General features: G+C 38.4%; 1 protein-coding gene across 2 annotated transcripts in view; it reads left to right on the forward strand.

The window, feature by feature from the left end:
- The window catches only part of LOC122815892 (potassium voltage-gated channel subfamily D member 2-like), a 323,988-nt gene that overhangs the window by 200,013 nt on the left and 104,027 nt on the right, over positions 1–19,948 (forward strand). For both annotated transcript variants that reach the window (XM_044088736.1, XM_044088737.1), the window contains exon 2: positions 2,202–2,300. In XM_044088736.1, coding sequence (XP_043944671.1) covers positions 2,202–2,300 — 99 coding nt within the window. The remainder of the gene's footprint in view (positions 1–2,201; positions 2,301–19,948) is intronic.

Here is a 19,948-nt window from a genome sequence, read left to right on the forward strand (position 1 = left end):
ATTGTCTTTTGTGTCATTAGCGATTTTTCTCTCAAAGTTGACCTTGGATGATTTTATGAGTGATCGTAGTTTTTTGCTAGTATTGATCAGAGATGCCTTCCCTTTTAGGGATTTTGCTCTGTCATGTAGTAGCTTTCTCCTCTTGTTGTAGAGTTTGTTTATGGCTGGGGTCCACCAGACCGGGCGCCTGCCTTTGGTGGAAAGGGTCTTGATTTTATTAGGGATTGCTTGATCCATACATTCCTGGAGGTGCTCATAGAAGGCATTTGTAAGGGATTCAGCAGCGTGGGTTGTGGTTTCCACTGGCTCGGGGGCCTTGAAGGATACCACTCCAGTCTTAAGAAGTGTGAAGTTTGCTTTTGAGAAGTTCTTCACTGTGGTCTTTTTTGCTGGGGTTGGAGGCGGGATGTGGATCTCCAGTGAGATTAATTTATGGTCTGATCTCACCAATGAGGGATATAATTCCGGTGTGGAGCATTTTGTCCCCATGTTTGTGATGATCAGGTCTAGTATATTTTCTCCTCTTGTGGGAATGGTGACTAGTTGTTCCATAGCATTTGAGTTTATGAACTCGTGTGTGTGTGTGTGTGTGTGTGTGTGTATATATATATATATATATATATATATATATATATATATATATATATATATATATATAAAATTATTGATGTCAAGTTACATTGAGATTCAGTATATCAATAAAGTAAAACTACTGAATGCAAAATATTCCATGGAATACATCAAATATACCAAAACCTCTCTAAAATTACTAGACACCATTTTATATAATCTCTCTCATTGTTTGGGAACATGCATTCTTTGTTTTCCTGGTGTAAAATGTGAGTATTTTTTTTCATTTATCAGTGGTATTATCACTAGGTTTGAGATTACTGTGTATATATATATATATATATATATATATATATATCTATATATGGGTCTATCTTACTACGTCGACAAGTCAGAACGCCGACAGCGAGAACACCGACGCCAGAAGATCGAAAACGGAGAAGACCGACGGATCAAAACCCCGACGCTGAGAACATCGACATGGGAAAAGGCTGTGTATGTATGCGGTAGTGACGGACGTTAGGGTGCGAGTAAGGTAAGTGTGCGACTGTGATAGTTTGTGGGTTAGGGGCGGGTTAAGTGAGTTAGGGTTAGGCGCGGCTAGGTAAGTGTGCGACTGTGATAGTTTGTGGGTTAGGCGGTTAAGTGAGTTAGGTTAGGCTGGCTAGGTAAGTGTGCGACTGTGATAGTTTGTGGGTTAGCGGGTTAAGTGAGTTAGGGTTAGGGCTGGCCAGGTAAGTGTGCGACTGTGATAGTTTGTGGGTTAGCGGTTAAGTGAGTTAGGGTTAGGCGGGCTAGGTAAGTGTGCGACTGTGATAGTTTGTGGGTTAGGGCGGTTAAGTGAGTTAGGGTTAGGCTGGCCAGGTAAGTGCGACTGTGATAGTTTGTGGGTTAGGCGGTTAAGTGAGTTAGGTTAGGCTGGCCAGGTAAGTGTGCGACTGTGATAGTTTGTGGGTTAGGGGGTTAAGTGAGTTAGGTTAGGCGCGGTTAGGTGAGTGCGATAGTGGCGGACCTTAGGGTTAGGGTTTGGGTTAAGGTTGTAGGTAGTTGTGTATGTGAGGTTTAGTGTTGGTTTGTAAGGATTTTGGTGTGCTTGTGTTGTGTGTGTGCTTTTTGGACCGGGGATTTGTTTTGTTTGTTGCTTGTCGGGATTATGGTGTGTCGGGCATGTGAGGTTTCGTGTTTGTGAAATGTCGGTTATGTGGTGTCGGTGATTTTGTTGTCGGCGTTTTGACTTGTCGACGTAGTAAGATAGATCCATATATATATATATATATATATATATATATATATATATATACACATATATATCATACAAAGATATACATATAATTACATTTTTAGATTAATAAAAGCTTCATACTTGCATATGCTTTTTTAGCATGACATTTCTAACACTGAAGTTATATGACTATCCTTCTAATGGTGCATATTTACATCTATAACTTGCAGCTTGTCAAGAAATAATAAACATATAACGTAATGCTGTTGAACGTGAATAAATATGGCAATAATAAGTTTATGCTACTGTGTCTAATCCATCAAAGCAAAGAATGCAAAGTTATGTTATCACTATTTTCATAATAATGAAAGCAGTCCTAATGATTTAATCTGTTTGATTTCCATCGCAGAAAGCCAGACTTGCCAGAATTCGAGTTGCAAAGAGTGGGAGTGCTAATGCGTATATGCAGAGCAAACGGAATGGCTTATTCTCTGAATCAGTAGAGCAGGTAATTGTGTTTATACTTTGCACTTCTGTTTTACAACAGCAGATTTGTTAGTTACACTGAACGACAGTCCTAGATTGCTTCGTTAATGTGTTTGACAGAAAAGCAAGCACTATAATTATTTTATTTAATGAAGCATTATTTTATTTCTTTTTTTTTTTCAGCAAAATCCAGTAAACAAGAACTTTAAAAACTGTGGCAAATAGTCTATCCAGTTTTAAAACCGACTTGTTGGCATTTTAATTATGTATTCACTGTTTTAATTAGTAGTGACCCACAAGTATTAATATGTAGATCCAAGTCATCAATACGATCACAAATAAAATGAACAGAATGTTTGGGGGGGGGCATCGAAAAACATAAAGCCAGATGCATTTTTTCTGTCTTAGAGAAAACTCTGTTTTTAAAAGTGGTCCTTCACAAAATTGTTATTATTAGACTTCATTTAAGACATTGATCAAAGGAATTAAAAAGCTGTACTCTTAAACAAATATAGAATCTCACCATTCACATGCATGCTAAATTCCTCTAGGTTAGTGTAAGTGCACTTGCAGTTAAATTTTCTTATAGATATTTTTATCTTGTTCAAAATCTTTTGTTTTATTGTCAGTAAAAGTGTCTCAGTAAGGATTAATTCCTGCAGCAGGTATCCAAAGCCGGATCATGGTCAAATGTGGCCCTAGGCAAGGGTAGTGGATAACCCCCCCCCCCCGCTGCAGCAACCCCACCCCACCTGCACCATGCAGCCATTCCAGTGTCTCATTACTTGGCTATTTCTCCCCAGTTATCATAAACACTGTTCAAACCTGTCAGTGTGCAGACTATTTTTTCTTTATTTATACAGTGATTACAGATATTTTGATTTAAATTAAAACTTTTCTTTCAAATTTTATAGTACACAAACTGATAACCATTTGCTAAATAAAATGATACACTCTCACAATGAAAACAAACTTAGCATGAACAGTAAGATTCTTTGCCCTTGAAACTTGCATTCATTGAACAACATTGAAACCCACATTAAAACAATGCATCTGGCTAGTGGCAGATTAAGTTTACCTTTCGGCTGTTTTCAAACCATAGGCCCCTTGCACACATTTTTAGGACCATGCATGTGTTTTTTGATTCACCTTCCTGATATTATTAAGTTATACAGTATCACTTGTTAGAGTGTGTTTTAAATTTGTAGGTTTGAACATTTTCACAGTAAGCAAGGAAACAAAACTTATGAACTCAGCGTTCTGTCATTACAATCTACTAATATCAGTCAATATGCACAGCCTCGGCAAAAGGCAAAGTCATGTGAATAATTCCACAAGTCTTGCATACACCTTGGGTACATCATATATCTTTGGTCTTAGCTCTTATTTTGTTTGCCAAGCCTTGTTGTTGATGTGTTTTATTATACTGTTTTATTGCACTGCACATGCTACAATAAAAACATTAATAAACTGAAATCTGAACTTGAACTGATGTTTATGACCTCACTTATGAACTTCCAGAACATGATGTCATACCATATGCAGGCTGTATTCTTGTGCTGCAGTTCAATAAAACCCATCCCTATCTTCAGCAAATACCGAAAGCCAACAAATAAATGTAATACAATTACGATCCCCTCATAAGCTCAGAAACAACTTCCTACCAATTCTGTTGAGTATCAGCAAAAACATTATTATTGCAAATGTCACCTAGCAAATATACATGTTAATACTTCCCCTTCTTATCTTTTTCATTACACACAGACACTACACACAGACACAGTTGCTGATCTGATCATAAGCTCTGTTACAAATTATCACATCTCCTTCTCCAATCACACATCAGGCCATAGCAGGAAATGTTCTTATTCCCAATATAAAGTACGGATGCCTTCTCCTATGCAGGCAATTGGGTGCTAACACCAAAACATTTTTGTTGACAGAAAATAAAATATCCACTTTTGTGTCTAGTAAATCATAGAACATACTACTGAAGGCCTACAGATGAAAAGGTTCATAGATTCATAGGTAACTACTAGGCCATCTCCCCTTGTGTGTCATTTTCTGCCTAGCCAGTTTTCATTTTTGTGCTCAAAATAACTCATCCCATTTGGTTAAATATTGAACTTACCCATCCCATGGTCGATGATTATGTATTACCCCTAATGAGAATAACTGGGACCCTACCATCGATAATTTGAGGGGCCGCATGCATATGATAAAAAATTTAGGAGTTACCTCTCTCCATTAGTAGTACAGGAGGCAATCTTGGGGTAAATTTTGCTTTTGCCATCCACAGATGTAAGTTGTGTTTGAATACGGACAGGGATGAACTTTGTTTTATGTGAATGGGGAGTCTGTCCAACAGCAGTGTTATCCCCTGGAAAACAGAGCTTCAGTGGCACCAAACCTTGGTTATTTAAAAATAATTATGCTTGCACATTGTCTCCCCAAAATCTACAATCTTTATCAGACATGATCGTACAGCTTTAAAGCAAGCCTCAATAATGGCATAACGTTAGGAAGATCACACTTCAGAACAAGTCTAAGTAAAAAAAGCTTTCAGCAGCCTCACTTCAGCCAACTGGAACCACCTTCCCAATGAAATTAGATCACTGAACACACTGGAGTCAATCAAAAGCAAAGTGAACAAGCACCTTTCTCAAGAAAATGTTTGTAAATGCTTTGAAGACACAGGATAAAACAGCAGGAGAAAACATCCAAATAAAATATTTAAATGCAAGTACAAAGCCTTAACAATCAAGTCTAGCATAACAAGCACCTCGTCTATAAATACGTGTGTAAATACTTTTGTAAACATGCATAATCTCGAACATGATGTGTTTAAATACATTTGTAATTACGTACATAATGTTCAGTGCATTTTACCTGGTTCAAATAATGTAAACACTCTTTGGCATTTCTGTATAATGCACTCTAGTGCATTTTACTTCATATGTGTGTTATATCCTGTTCTCAGTGCTTGTTTATGAGTTTGGTTTGTGGCTGACCAGCCCACCTACCTAGTTAACAAATTACAAATAAATAAATAAAATATGCACCCTTTACTTCCAAAACGTATTTGCAAAAATTAGAGCAAATATTACATACATAAACATTTCAGCGCAACCAGTCAGTGACATGAATGGGGGAAGAAAGAGTACAAGGAAAAATATAGGGTCTGGATAAAATCAGCTTATGCTGATTTATCGACCCTTTGAAAGCGAAAGCTGACAATCCCGGAGACATGGAACAGCGATTTTTTTCCCAGGGAAAAAAAATCGCTGGGCCATTTTTGGGACTTTGACATTTCCTCCACTGTGGTGTGATCTCGGAGTTGGTATATTTAAGTAGGGGGGTGGGGGCACAGCCCCCCATATTGGGATGCCCATTTTATTTTGTGTTTTGAACTTTGTGTGTGTGTGTGTGTGTGTGTGTGTGTGTGTGTGTGTGTGTGTGTGTGAGTGAGTGAGTGTGTGTGTGTGTGTGTGTGTGTGTGTGTGTAACAGCAATTTCTTTCCCCCTGGGAAAAGAAATCGCTGTTCCGTTTCTTTGAGATTGTTAGCTTTCGCTTTTAAAGGGTGGATAAATCAGCGTTTGCTATTTTAAGTGTCCCCTGATTTAATATAGACCCAAAATATACAAGTGGAGACAATGAAAATCCCACACACATATAACAATCAGACAGAAGAAGCAAATACCGGGTACTGGAGCTGTGAGGCAGCAACACAAACCACTGGGCTAACCATTGGAATCACTCAAACATATTATACTGTTTTTATTGTATTATTTATTTAATTTATTTTCATCGAGTTTTAGATCAGGAATTGTCTTTAGAAGGAGAATCAGTTCAGAATATAGTCAGCATTTCTGAGATAACATTACATCTGCTTGCAACTTCTATGTTAGAATATCACGTCTGTTTGCAGTTACACCTGTTGCTGTGTCATACGTAAAGGAGCTCCATTTCTAGTATAATAAAAAAAGCCTGGAATGAACACATTAAAAAGCAGTGGTCCCAGAATTTCTAAAACATAGATGTTACAGGATTTAACATACAAACTTATTATTTTCTGTCATGTGACTGTAAATGTTATAGTGCTCCACCCTTTTAACTCACATGCTAGTAACATGAAACAAAACCATATTGTAGAGCCAAACATAGTGTAGTCTTGTTTTTTGACTTGAGGGTATTATTAAAAACGTCTTTGTCATACATTTTTGAGAAAGTGTACTAAAATGAAAAATTTGCAACTCTCATGTGAGGTTTTTTAAATTAGTTTATATAGAAACCATTAAATAACATTAGCACCTTTCCCAGAAAGCTGTCATTCTCATGGCCAAACTGGTGCTATGATGTTGGATTTTGTGGCACTTATTATAAACTAAACTGTCAAAATACTAGTTTGTTGGACATATTTGGTATGACTTAAACTTAATATTTGTATGGTAATCTGCATTATACGGATACATCACTATTTCTGTAAGAAACGTTATGTAGTGCATGGAGCATAGTGAATATGCTCTGTTATTAAGAAAAAGGCAAATCAGTTAAGCTCTACTGTTGCCAGAGACCCAATCTTAACAAATGTTAAGCACCCCCTATTAACTTGTTAAGGATGGATCTCATGCTAGGCAGTCAAATATAGCAGTACTAACCAGCAAAAGACACTGAGGTGAAAAGAAAGGAGATTTGTCTGCTGTCCATACCAGTAAGGTGTCCCTTCTTTCTGTAAACTTAGAGAGTAGCTAGAATGATGGGGTGTATATTTACCTGCATTTTCTGAAGGATAGGAAATCTGCTACTGAAACATATGTCATTATATAGTGACTTCAATCCTTACTGATTTATCAGCAAACCACATAATTTATGAGGAATGACCAAAATATGAGGCAAAAATCTACTTGAGATCCATGGAAGGCAAACGTAAACATAAGAGACTGAGTTACACTGTCTTTCCGAGAGCACTCTCTAAGTGCTTTATGGCCTATAGTTTGTAACTAGATGAAGATACATACATATATTGTATGTATCTATATGGATGTATATCCATATATTGACAAGTTGAATTATAAATTGGGAGGTGATCAAATGCAACATGTTTATCACCTGCCAATTGATAAATAAAACAAAAAAATGTAAAACATAATGATTTGTATTGGATCAAGTACCCCTGCACCCACACACCCCTTGCTAATTATATATATATATATATATATATATATATATATATATATATATATATATATATATACCAACTCTGAGATTGTATTACATTGGTAAAAGGGCAGATTCCCTAATCCCCACTGTACCACTATCTCACGGAGAAAAAAAGATGGTGATAAGTGGATTTTCGATCAGCAGTAAAAGTTTTTTAATGGTCAACAAAATGAACATTCAACCACTTTTCAGCAAACAATATATGCATTCATATCTATCAATTCATCTAAACTTCCATCCATAACTCCTTATTTTTCCATTTTTGCACATGAAGTTATGGTGTCACACCAGCAGTAACCATAATATAGAGCCAATGTTCATACCAATGGATGGCTAGCCCTGCCACTGTTAATATTGCATATCACATACACACTCCTATGGCCAACTTTGAATGTACTGTATGTCTTTGGAATGTAGGAGGGAATGGAGCACCTGGAGAAAACTCATGTGAAGACAGGGAGGATATGCAAACTCTGCACAGAAGGCACTGCAGCTGAGAATTGAACCAGAGAATATCCTACATTGAAAAGCTAATGAGACGAGCTGTGCCACTGTGCTGCTCGTAAAATGTACAGCAAACAAACCAATAAAGTTACACTTTCACTATTGCTGTTTCCAGTGCATAATATAGATAGAAACAAACCATAAACAAAGCAGCAATAACTGCAAAAAAGAAATTGCTGCTTTAAATGGAGAATGTTCCAAATTTTGTTTGATGAAACCATGGTCTCTGGAATATTCTCCCATTAATGCATGCATTTCCTTTTTCCAGTTCGTATACGTTTATCATGGTTTGTTTATATATCTACAGTATATCTATTTATCTCTGTATATATATATATATATAAATACATAGATACATGCACACACATATATAGGTAGATACATACATACACACACACACACACACACACACGGATATATGTAGTGTGTGTGTGTGTGTGTGTGTGTGTGTGTGTATATATATATATATATATATATATATATATATATATATAGATAGATATATAGATATATATATATAGATAGATATATAGATATATATAGATATATAAAAAATATATATATAGATATAGATGGGTATATTTTTCTGAGGAAGTTCACAGTCATTAAAGTGAATGAAAGCTAAGCAACAGTGTCCGTGCTTTCCTGGGACTTGGTTTTGGTTTCAACTTTCTTTTTATGTTTTATAGATGGGTCTATATTATTTCACTGAAACTCCAGTTATGCAAATACCTATTCATGGACCACTACTCAGTGAACTACCTTTTTATCAAATGCACAACTCAGTGAACATTTTCCCAGGTAATTAATTTAGTAGACCAATATACTAAGGGATGCACATCGCAGTATAACAAACCCACCAAAATGGGGTCTATGCCACCCACACCTCTTCACTCGGGAGTGGGTTCTGCTCAGGGCTATAGTCTTTGGTGGAGACATCAACTGTAGAAATGCAGCACAAATTGTGTATAGATGTAATTCCACACTGGATGGAAGGCAGGCAGTGGTTAGGGCAAAAATAATACCTTGACAGCTGTGAGGATGGAGCCATAGTCTTCATTTCCTCTCTGCCTGCTTCCTGGAAACCTGTCCAGTGACTTTTGCTGTTATGCGTGCCTAATTCATGAGCTGCAGTCAAGACAAGTGGGGAGTTCACAAAAGGAACATCAAAAATGTAATCTGGGACTTTGTTGATGGCAGATGTCTGACTCACCTAAAAAATTTAGAAAACATACAGTCTGTTAGTACAGATAACAGCAAAAATAATTAATTTGCATAAATCTGTTATTCTTATCATATTCAAAGGATTAGATATATCCACAGAGAGATGGTAAAATGTTTTCTAGTAAGAATCACTTAAATCAGCTTAGATGAAAGGCTACAAAATCTGAGGACTCCACTTACTGGGCATGAAAAAAAAATGTATGTCACTGTAACTTTCAGACTGACGAGTTTAATCTGGGAATCTAATTAATATCTTCTAAGTCACGGGAAGATTATTCCAAGATTATTCCAGTTAATGGCAAGCAAATGGCTGACGGCTTTTTCACAAAAATTTGAACAGGATTTTTGTAAAGTACATTTCTATTTAAAGATCAGATATCTGCAATTGGTTTATGCCAAGTATGTAATCTTGCTAGGTCTTGGAAAGGATTTCATTGACTAAACTTTGATATGACAATGTCAGGGTGATTTCTCACCCCCAGCTCAGCCCCAGATGACTGTTGAGTTTTTCACATGCAAGCATGTGTTGGAGCCCTCTGTGCTTATTGCAATAACCTATTGTTTCTGGAACCAATATGAAGCTTTGTTGGACTATGTATAAATGGGTCTACTTGTAAATTTTGAAATTTCAAAACTTCAAATTTCTTATTGTCGAGACCATAAGATCGAAGTTTTGAAACTTTAAACCATTTAAATGGAGATTGCTGTATAGCACGGAACAATATGTTTACAGTTGGCCTCACTATAGTGTGATCTCAGAGTTGGAATATTTAATTAGCAAGGGGTGTAAAAAAGATTTTTTTTTGTTTTTATTTATTTATTTACTTTTTGAAGTTTCAAAACTTCAATCTTATGGTCTCAGCCATAAGAAATTCGAAGTTTTGAAACTTCAAAATTTAGAAGTAGACCCATATAAACACATCATATTGTCAAATACGTATGGTTTTCAGTTTGCACAGATAAGAACAGCAGTTTTCTTGTTAGACCACACACTTATTTAATAGGCAGACAAATAAAAATGGTGTCAGAGACAAATCACGTAACACCTTCAGTTCTTTAATCTTTGTTAATAATTCCTGTACACTTTGTATCCTAGTATGTTGTATGCCGAATCTTGCACATTTGGCTTAAGCTAGAATCCTGATGCAGCAAGAATGTGAGGTTATCCTTTAAGCAGCTGGAATTCAGGCATTTTGCTGCATATGCATTTCCATTAAGATGGATGGTTTTCACAGTGTGCTTAGTGATATTATCTGCTTTAGATCCAATACTATTGTATACCCTATGACACTAGAGCAGCTTAATTGTAACAAGTGATAGCTGTGAAAGGACCTCAGTGTAACTGCTTAACTTTGGCCTAGCAAAAGCTTTAGCAAATTGCTCTGTATCTCATCAAATTTTCTTTGGGCCATAGCCTGTACCACACAACACTATCATCTACAGTTACACATTCTCAGAGACTGAGATGCAGAGGATTCATCTAATGTGTTGTTTCAAGGAGATGTACTTAAAATATTTGTAAATAAAGGCTCAGGATTGTTATCTTTGTTACAGCTACTGCAACTCTGGTTAAATCTTGAAGTCACTTTCAATGTCTGTTGCTGACAGTTTGAAACTTGTGTGAAAGTGAATGTTTATGGAAGTTCAGACAGAAGGGCCTCAACCTCCTCATGGAATGAAGTCCTTATTGTTGCAAATCTTGAACAGAGAAAAATCTCAACAACTCAGGGCTCCTCTTGACGTATTATTTATTTATTTACCATTTGTTTATGGGAAAGAGCCAATTTTCAGCAGAGGCCTAGGGAGAAACACTCCAGATGCATGTCTTTGGAATGTGGGAGGAAACCGGACTACCCTGAGAAAACTCACGTGAACACAGGGACGACATACAGACTCTGCACAGAAGGTACCCAGCTGAGAATCAAACCAGAGAACCTCTTGCTGTGAGGTGACAATGGTAACTGCTGCACCACTGGGACACCCAATTAATATTTAAATATTGTCTGAACATTGTTTCCACCATTATATCATGCTGCATGGCCACTGTTCCTCTCTGTTCCTTTTTGTAGATGAATATGGACTTACCAGTGGTCAGCAGACCCAGCACAACTTTAAAAATGACCATCTTACTATTCCTAAAGAACAAGAAGTGTGGCTTCTTTTTCTGGCTGCTAACTTTATAAGTATATAGCTGTTAAACTAGACTATTGAACACAAGGGCTTTTTTAATCCTAGCCGTGCATGCCAAATCTCTGACAAGTTCTGATACCCTAGATTAGTGAACGCAGGGGCTTGGATGATGAAACATTTACAAGCAGAGGCTTGGGAGATGAACCATGTACAGGCTGCTTGTGTCCATTAGAGACATAGGTGCCAAACCAGGGTTGCACCTCCTGTTCCTCATCCAGTTGTCCAACTTACACGTGAAATGGGATAGATAAGACTCTGCTTCACATGGCTAGGAAGCCTGTTCCAAAGATGAGATACATACCTGTTTCTCTAGTAAGTCCTAATTATATCACAGAGAAGATTTAAGTCTTTAGAATGGGTAATTCTGGTGCTGTTTGGTTTGTGGATATGCAGAAGGTCCATCAGAGTGGGGTCTGACAATGTCTAGTATGCCAGGCACAGATGTCCTCTCAATAGCCTTTAGGAGACAGAATACAGGGATAGAGTCTTGAGGTGGTCTGCATACGAGATGTTACTTATGCCCTGTATTCTTTTAGTGAGAAACCTCAGTGGACGTTCCAGTTCTTGGATTTGGCCAGTTAGGTGCATACCAAAGGGAGTATTATACTCAGTGATAGGTGTGATGAATGCAAGATACAGCTGGACAATGGCTTTCTTCATCCTGGATGCCATACCTTTGTGTATAGGTTGCACAGCATAGAATGATTTCCTCACTACTGTAGACATGTGACAGTTAAAGGCTAGATTACTGTTTATGTATAAGGCTAGATTACTGTTTATGTATGTTCCCAGATGCCTGACTACTGGGACAACGCTTAGGGGCATGCTGTCACTATAGTTGCCAGGGCTGGATGACTTTCTGAAGGATACCATTATGCATATCTTGGCATTTAGTTTTAGTCCATGGCACTTACACTGCTTCTTTGTCTATGTCATCCCTTCCTGGAGAGCATTTGTATCATTGGGGAATTCAGTGACAGCTCCTAATTTGCAATTGTCTGAAAATTTAGTCAGCCTAAGGCCATTGACAATGGCATTTACTTCAGAGAAGTAAATGCCAAAAAGGAGCAGTCCTGAGACTTATCCTTGAGGGACTCCACTTGTGACGAGCCTTTTCTAGAGGTTAACTCCAAAATTCTAACTTCCTAGGTCCTGTCTTTGAGCCAGCTGGCTATCCACTGGGTGACATAACGGTTTATACCTAAACTCTTAAGTTTGTCAACAATGCCGAAGTGGGGTATTGTGTCAGATATCTTGGCCAGGTCAAGGTAGGCAGTGTGACCTTCTCAAAGAAGTCCACCAGGTTGAGTAGGCATTAAAGTTGAAGCTGAATTTTTGGTCAGTATGTCAGTATGTTTGCTATATTTTCTGATTCCATTAATAATGAGCTCTGCACACAATTGTGTATGGTCTTTGAGATTGCAGACATAGCTAAAGAATGCTTTGTGGTCATTCCTGGCCTGGAAGGGCAAATTTACCTCAAATTTGGCTTTGATAGACTTTATTTGTCCTCTGAGGTGTTTGTTTAGTTTGATGAGAGTGCTTTTATCCTGATGAGTGCTACACCTGCTATTTTTTGCCATGATTTTCTTCCTTCTGTTATACAGCCTGTTGATGATGTGATTCTACAAGGCTGCTTGTTTTATGAGTTAGTTCTGTACTTCTTCCTGGTGGTTGCAGCTACCTCTATGCAGCTATCAACATGCTTGTATAGGATTTCTATGAGCTACTCTGCATAGACAGCAGTGTATTGTTATGAGGGGTTTATGTGGGCTTGAAATTTTGCCAAGTTATCACTTAATAGTAGGAAGGCAGCCTTAGAGAAGTATGTGAACATTCCAGGGTTAGCTGGGATTCCAGGTTTTATTTTTACTTCAAAGGAGACCATTTCATGGTTTGACATTATCAAAAGGACATTACACTAAGGGGCATGCAGCACTCTCCCATATAAGTGAAGACCAGATCCAATATTTTGCAGTCCTAGTCGGTGTGTTGACAGCCTGGTCCAGGGAATTTGTGTTTACAAAATCCAGGAATCTCTGTGCCTGCATGTTTGGTGTCATATATGATTCTCAGTTAATAATGGGGTAATTTAAGTCATCCATAAATATGGCATTGGGTTGAAAAATGAGTGTTTCTAATAAGTTTAAATACATGTTGTGTGTTTCCTGGGTCATAGAGGGGGGCCTATAGCTTGCAAGGAAATGGTATGGGATTTTACCAATGATAATTTGAACATGGAAAAGCTTAAGTACATTGTCCTGATTGACCAGTCTTGAGGTGTACTTATTTTTAATGTAAATCAGTACATCTCCCCCTTTAGTCCTGGTCTGTGTAGCAGCTGGTCTAAATGTGTAGAAACCATGTCTTCATGACTGCACAGACGTCCACATTCTCCAGGGTGAGGAGAGTTTGTAGGGAGTGGAGCTTCTTGTTTAGACTCCTAGCATTGAGCTGTAAGACCTATTGATTTTCTAGGTTATGATTTGCTATGTCATATATACTTTCAGTTTGGCATTGCCTAAAAAAGGCACTATTGGGGAAGACAATGTTTAGCTAATATTTGAGAGGTACAGACCCTCCTTGGCATAGCAGCGTGAGCTACTGACCATCTCCTTCCATGCTGACAAATATTTCACCCTTTAGAATGACTTCAGAAACTAAGACATTATTAAAGTTAGTCAACTTCTGTTCATTTTGTGGCATCATCCTTGGAGAAGACAAAATTCTGCTCCGTTCTAGGCTCACACCAGCCTGGGACACATATTCTAAGAGCTCCATGATGTCTCTCTTCATATAGTCTAGGGAGATACATCTATGGTCATTTACATCCACTTGGATTATGACTGAGTCATGCTGGTACTTGTGGTCCAATGACCTGAGTGCATGCATAATGTGGCAGATCCTGGCCCTGATAGGCAACTAATCATAACTTTTTCTCCTTACTCAGCCTGATGAGAGGGATATCACTGTATCTCACAATGAAGTCTCCCATGACCAGAATGTTGGATTGTGGATGCAGAAGCAAATGTTGACAGGGTAGGATGTGGCTTTCTTATTAGGATCTTACAAAATGTAATTTCTTGGATGTTTTTCACAGACACATTAAGGTGCCCACAATTTGCTTTCAAGGGCATGGGTTAAGATGATGACTCTCCTGTTAAACTATGTGGATCTTCCCAAAGGTATAAGACAAGAGTGTACCATGTTCCCACTTTTATCTTGAGTTGTATATTAAATGACTGTCACCAAGTCTGAGACATTATATCATTCAAGGTGATTTTTACAACTTTTACTGCTTGTGGGTGCTTTATTGGTTTACCTGGGTAAACTACCAAAAAGCTTTATGGCATTGTACCACTTACATGAGGAACATGACTGGTTCTTAGGTTGAAAAAATCAGTGAACACAAGACATATCTGCATATTCATGTTTGTCATCCTCAGCAGTACTGTTTACATATGTTTTGTGGGCCTGGAGAAGAAATATGACAGTATACCCTTGAATATCCTGTGGGAGGTGCTACATGCCATTTAGACTCTTGGCAGAAAAGAGTTGTGTCCACAGTCACATAATTAAATCAAGTGTGTTGTAAGTTGACATAATATACCATTAAAGGCTTTTACTGTCTGACCTCCTGTTTGTGTTGCTGAAACTAGGGTAGCTAGTAGCTGCAGCATAGTCCAGATACAGACTTGCTACTTCTGGAACTATTTGTAGTGGTTTGTTTGTTCTGAGCACATTTTTCAGGCCATCTTGGATCAGAAGGGGCCTATCTGCACTTTTGTGAGAGAATTCCCCCCACCACTCCCATTCCTAAAATAAAAATATCTCCCCCTCCCCTTTAAAACAAAAACAGTCTACTTACTCAAATTAAAACCCCATTATAAACCTCTACATCTATCTGGTGACATTCATCCTAACCCAGGCCCTACAGACACTGCCCTGAACAATAACCCCCCTGTATCTAAACCTGCCAACCCCTCCAACCCACAAAAACAAGTACAATTCTGCTCTATCAACGTCAGGAGCCTTGTAAATAAAGTTCAAGAACTCCATGCTTGGATAGCTAACTATACTCCTGACAGTTACCCTAACTGAAACATGGTTAAAACCACATCATCTGGACAGTGAAATCATCCCTCCTAGCTATAATATCCTTAGATTAGATCAACCTAAAAGAAAAGGAGGAGGAGTCTCCATACTCTACTCCAATTGTCTCTCCCAAATCAGTCCCACACTAGACTCACCAGCTGAACTCCTACTGACCAACTTCAAACTTAACAGTGTCAACACCATAACTGTTGCAGCAATCTATATTTCCCCTGGTGATAATATTAACATACTTGAGAACATCCTATCTCACCTCTCATATACCATCAACAATGAAATAATTATACTGGGAGATGTAAATATTGATTGGCTTACAATACAAGCTCCCAACACTACTTCCTCTGTAAACCTACATGGGTTTGAGGAGCTAATCACAACCCCAACCTACATTAATAAATCTCACCTACCTAGCTCTCTTCTTGACTGGATATTGGTCTCCCACCCTCAAAACTATAATAACTCCACAAACCCTTCCAAATGCCCTCAGCAACCACTGCCCTATAACAGTTACCAGACATACTCCCCACCTTACCAAACCTAACAAATGTATTACCACCCGCTCACCTTCTCATTTCTGTCCTAACTCCTTTATTCACCAACTCTCCAAAATGAACTGGTCTAACCTCACCACTCTTCCTTTAGATGAAGCTGTCCACTCCTTCAACACTACATTCTTAAACATTCTTAACTTCCTTGCTCCTCTGCGCACAATTAGAATCAAATCTAATACTGCTCCCTGGCTCACTAAATCTACCAGAACCCTCAAGAAAGACCGGGAGATAGGATTTGGAAAATGTGGACTAAAACTAGGACCCCTTCTCTTCTTCAGAAATATAAAGAACTCAGAAATAAAATTAAAAAAAAAATCATCCATTATGACAAAATAAACTTCTATGCCAATCCTCCCTCTATTCGTAAATCAGACCCAAATAAATTCTGGAGCTCTGTTAAACAGACTCTTGATCCAGGAAACCCTTCCTCTCCTAAACCATGTCCCAATGCAACACCTGAAGACATAGCCAACAAATTTAACAATCATTTTATAAACTCAATAACCCCTCCATAATAAATTCTCTCCCCCCAGAAACAACATTAGCACCCCCACAAACTCTACACCTCTTCCAAACCCTCCTCTCTAAAAGTAGTATCAACTAACTGTGTAAAGTCATTACTCTCTAAACTTAAACCTTGCTCCCCATCTGTTGACAAGCTACTCTCTTACTTCCTGCAGATTGCCTCTGAACCTCTTCCCTATCCTGTATCCATCTTAATCAACCAATCCATTTCTGAATCCTATGCCCCACTGTATGGAAGAATTTCTTTACTTTACCCATTCACAAAGGGGGCAACTCCTCAGACATATCCAACTTCAGACCGATTGCCATACTCTCTCCACTCTCAAAAATCCTAGAGAAATGCATTCACAAGCAGGTAATGCATTACCTTCACCAGGAAAACCTTCTCATACCCGTACAGTATGGTTTCTGTCCCAAGCATAGTACAACTACTGCACTCATATCATTCATCAACATAGTCTCCCTAGCTCATGATAACAATAAACTTGTCTCGTGCCTATTCCTGGACCTTTCTAAAGCCTTTGACACTGTCTCTCACCCACTCCTTCTAGATAAACTCACTAACTTACATTTCTTTCCCCATACGACCTCCTGGTTCTCCAGCTATCTCTCTACACGCCAGCAATTAGTTAAATGGCTCTCTGCACTATCTTCCCCTCTCACTGTACAAATAGGACTCACCCAAGGGTCCATACTTGGACCACTACTCTAATATTTTCACCAACTTGCTCTACTCCTCTTGTCCCCAGTCATCTCTTGTGCAATATGCTGATGACTCAACTGTTATAACCATTGCTGACAACCTAACTGACCTTCACTCAACTACCCAGGCATCCTTCCACACCATTGAGACTTGGCTTAGTGATAACAAACCAATACTTAATCCAAAAAAAACTAAGCTCCTACTCTTCCTCCCTAAAAACATCACCACACTCAAAAGTACATTTACCATCTTATCCTGCAACAACACTATCATCTCAGCTGAATCTAGTACTAAATTGCTAGGTGTTACAATAGATGATCAGCTTAAGTTTGATCTCCATATTACTAACTTGGTAAAAAGAACTCATCAGAAACTTGGACACCTTTTCCGTAGCAAGAAATAGTTAACTAACACTGCCTGAATAACTCTCTCCCAGGCTTTATTACTCCCAACACTCCTGTACAACTGACACATATTCACAAACCTAAATTCTACACTTATTTCCAAGCTTGAAACTACCTGTAATAAGATCGCCAGATTTGCAGCTAACCAAACCTACAAGTCACACCACTGCTTAGCACTACAGCAACTAGACTGGCTATAATTCCCTCAGCTGCTCCAACTATACCAACTACAAATCATCCACTCTATCCTCTATCTACCCTCCTTCTGCCCCAGCCTCTCCACTATCATATCCAAATATTTCCCTGCTAGGATGCTATGCAGCTCAAATCAAGAATTATTAGACATCTACAAACCCAAAACCAAAATAGGCTGCCTTCTCTATAACTATAACCCAGCTACATCCTGGAACCAACTCCCCTTGGAAATAAAATCCCTCCAGCATAGCAAAAGTTTCAAATTAACCACAAGGAAATACCTAAAAACAAAGTGGTCTTGCCACTGTAGCCAACCACCCTAAAACCACCATCCTTTCACCTATTTCGCAATCTCACTCTTACTGTATCTCTAACACAATTTCCCTGCCTCTTCTACCTCTTCCTTTCCTCTATCACCAACCATTCTTAATTCTTACAGTCTCAAAACAACCTATCTGTCTCGTCTGTCTCCTATACTCTACCTCCCCTACATCTCCTACTAGCCATTCTTACTTTCCTTTCTTGTTTCCAAACTCCTATACAACTAGATCCTACCCACTTTAAATAAGCATCTGCCTAACTATTAACTCATTTTGCTCTAAGCAGCTTAAATAATATTGTAACTAGTCACATTTTCTTCTGCTAATTGTTTAAAACCTTGTTTGTAACAACTCACATACTTGTCTGCCAATTGTTAATACTCTGTATAATTGAATTGCCGGAGGAGTTTTTTTTCTCTCCAAGTCTCTGCTTGTAAGATCATATAGCTGATTGTTACTACTATGTTACTAAAATTTAATAAATTGTTTTCTAGTCCTAAGGAGTTTTTCTTCCCGGGTCTCTGCTGAAAATGAGCCAAAAGCTCAGCCAGACTAACCCGGTTAACAAATGTAAAATAAATAAAATAAATAAATAAGTAATTGTGCTGATTGGACCTGTCAGATAAAGGGAGGCCAGTCTAGAGCTTGGAATAAGCATCCTCAATGGTCCTTTTGAATTTTTTTAAAGTTATTTTCAAGTTTTTAGCTTCTGGTATTTAGGTCCTGCATTTGAGCAGGTTTCTGCTTGCTTGCTCGTTGTGTAGCACCACTCACTGCAACGCAGTTTTGTGCCATAGCCAGACAGTTAAATTCAACAAATTGTCCCTAAAACCCAGGCAGAAATAGCCATACAGTGAGCTCTTCTGTCATTGATTCTGAATAGCCACCCCTAACAACAACAGTCTTCAACCTAGTTTATGGACAGTTTGAATACCATTGTATCTCCTGCCAGCCTTGTTGACTTGGGTCTCTTGAGGCAGTGTAGCAATTGCCTCATGGACACAGACAACCCTCTACTAATAACACACTCTAGTACAGAATGCTTGAGATGTATTTACACCAAGAATCTAGAATCCATGCTCTCTCTCACTCAAAACAGTAACATGGAGAAGGTTGTCAACTCACCCACCACTACATTTGCTCATAGTATCACTACTCATACACATACCACTACTCATACACATAGTACACATCAAACACATAAATCCACATATGCGGAGGTTATCTCAAAAAACTTACCAAAACACCACCTTCAAAACACAAGCTTGCTACAACTAACATAATCGCCAAAGCACCCATCACACATTGCAACACCAGTGTCTCACCAACCAAGCCAGTAAGGCGTAATACTCAAAAAACACATTTTCTTGTCATTGGAGACTCAGTAGTGAGACACATGGATGTCCCACTCCCAGGTTAGACAAGGAGAAAGTCACAGTCATCTGCCTGTCTGGTGCCAGGATTCATCAGATCACAGATGCACACAGGTCTCTCAGCAACAAGTTCCTTTATGACTTTGTCATAGTTTATGTTGGTGTGAATGACCTCAGATGTACCTCACTGGACTATATGAAGAGAGGCGTGGTTGAGTTCTCTAAGTATGTGTCCCAGGCAGGTATGTCACTAGCCTTGAGCGGCACTGCATTCCCTGGAAGCACTTCTATCACTAGAAGATGTAGATGTCTGTGCAGTCACTAAAACCTGGTTCAAGACCTGAGAG

This window comes from Protopterus annectens, chromosome 11.part0 (assembly GCF_019279795.1).
Source record: "Protopterus annectens isolate FY-2018-M chromosome 11.part0, PAN1.0, whole genome shotgun sequence".
NCBI classification, from domain to species: Eukaryota; Metazoa; Chordata; order Ceratodontiformes; family Protopteridae; genus Protopterus; species Protopterus annectens.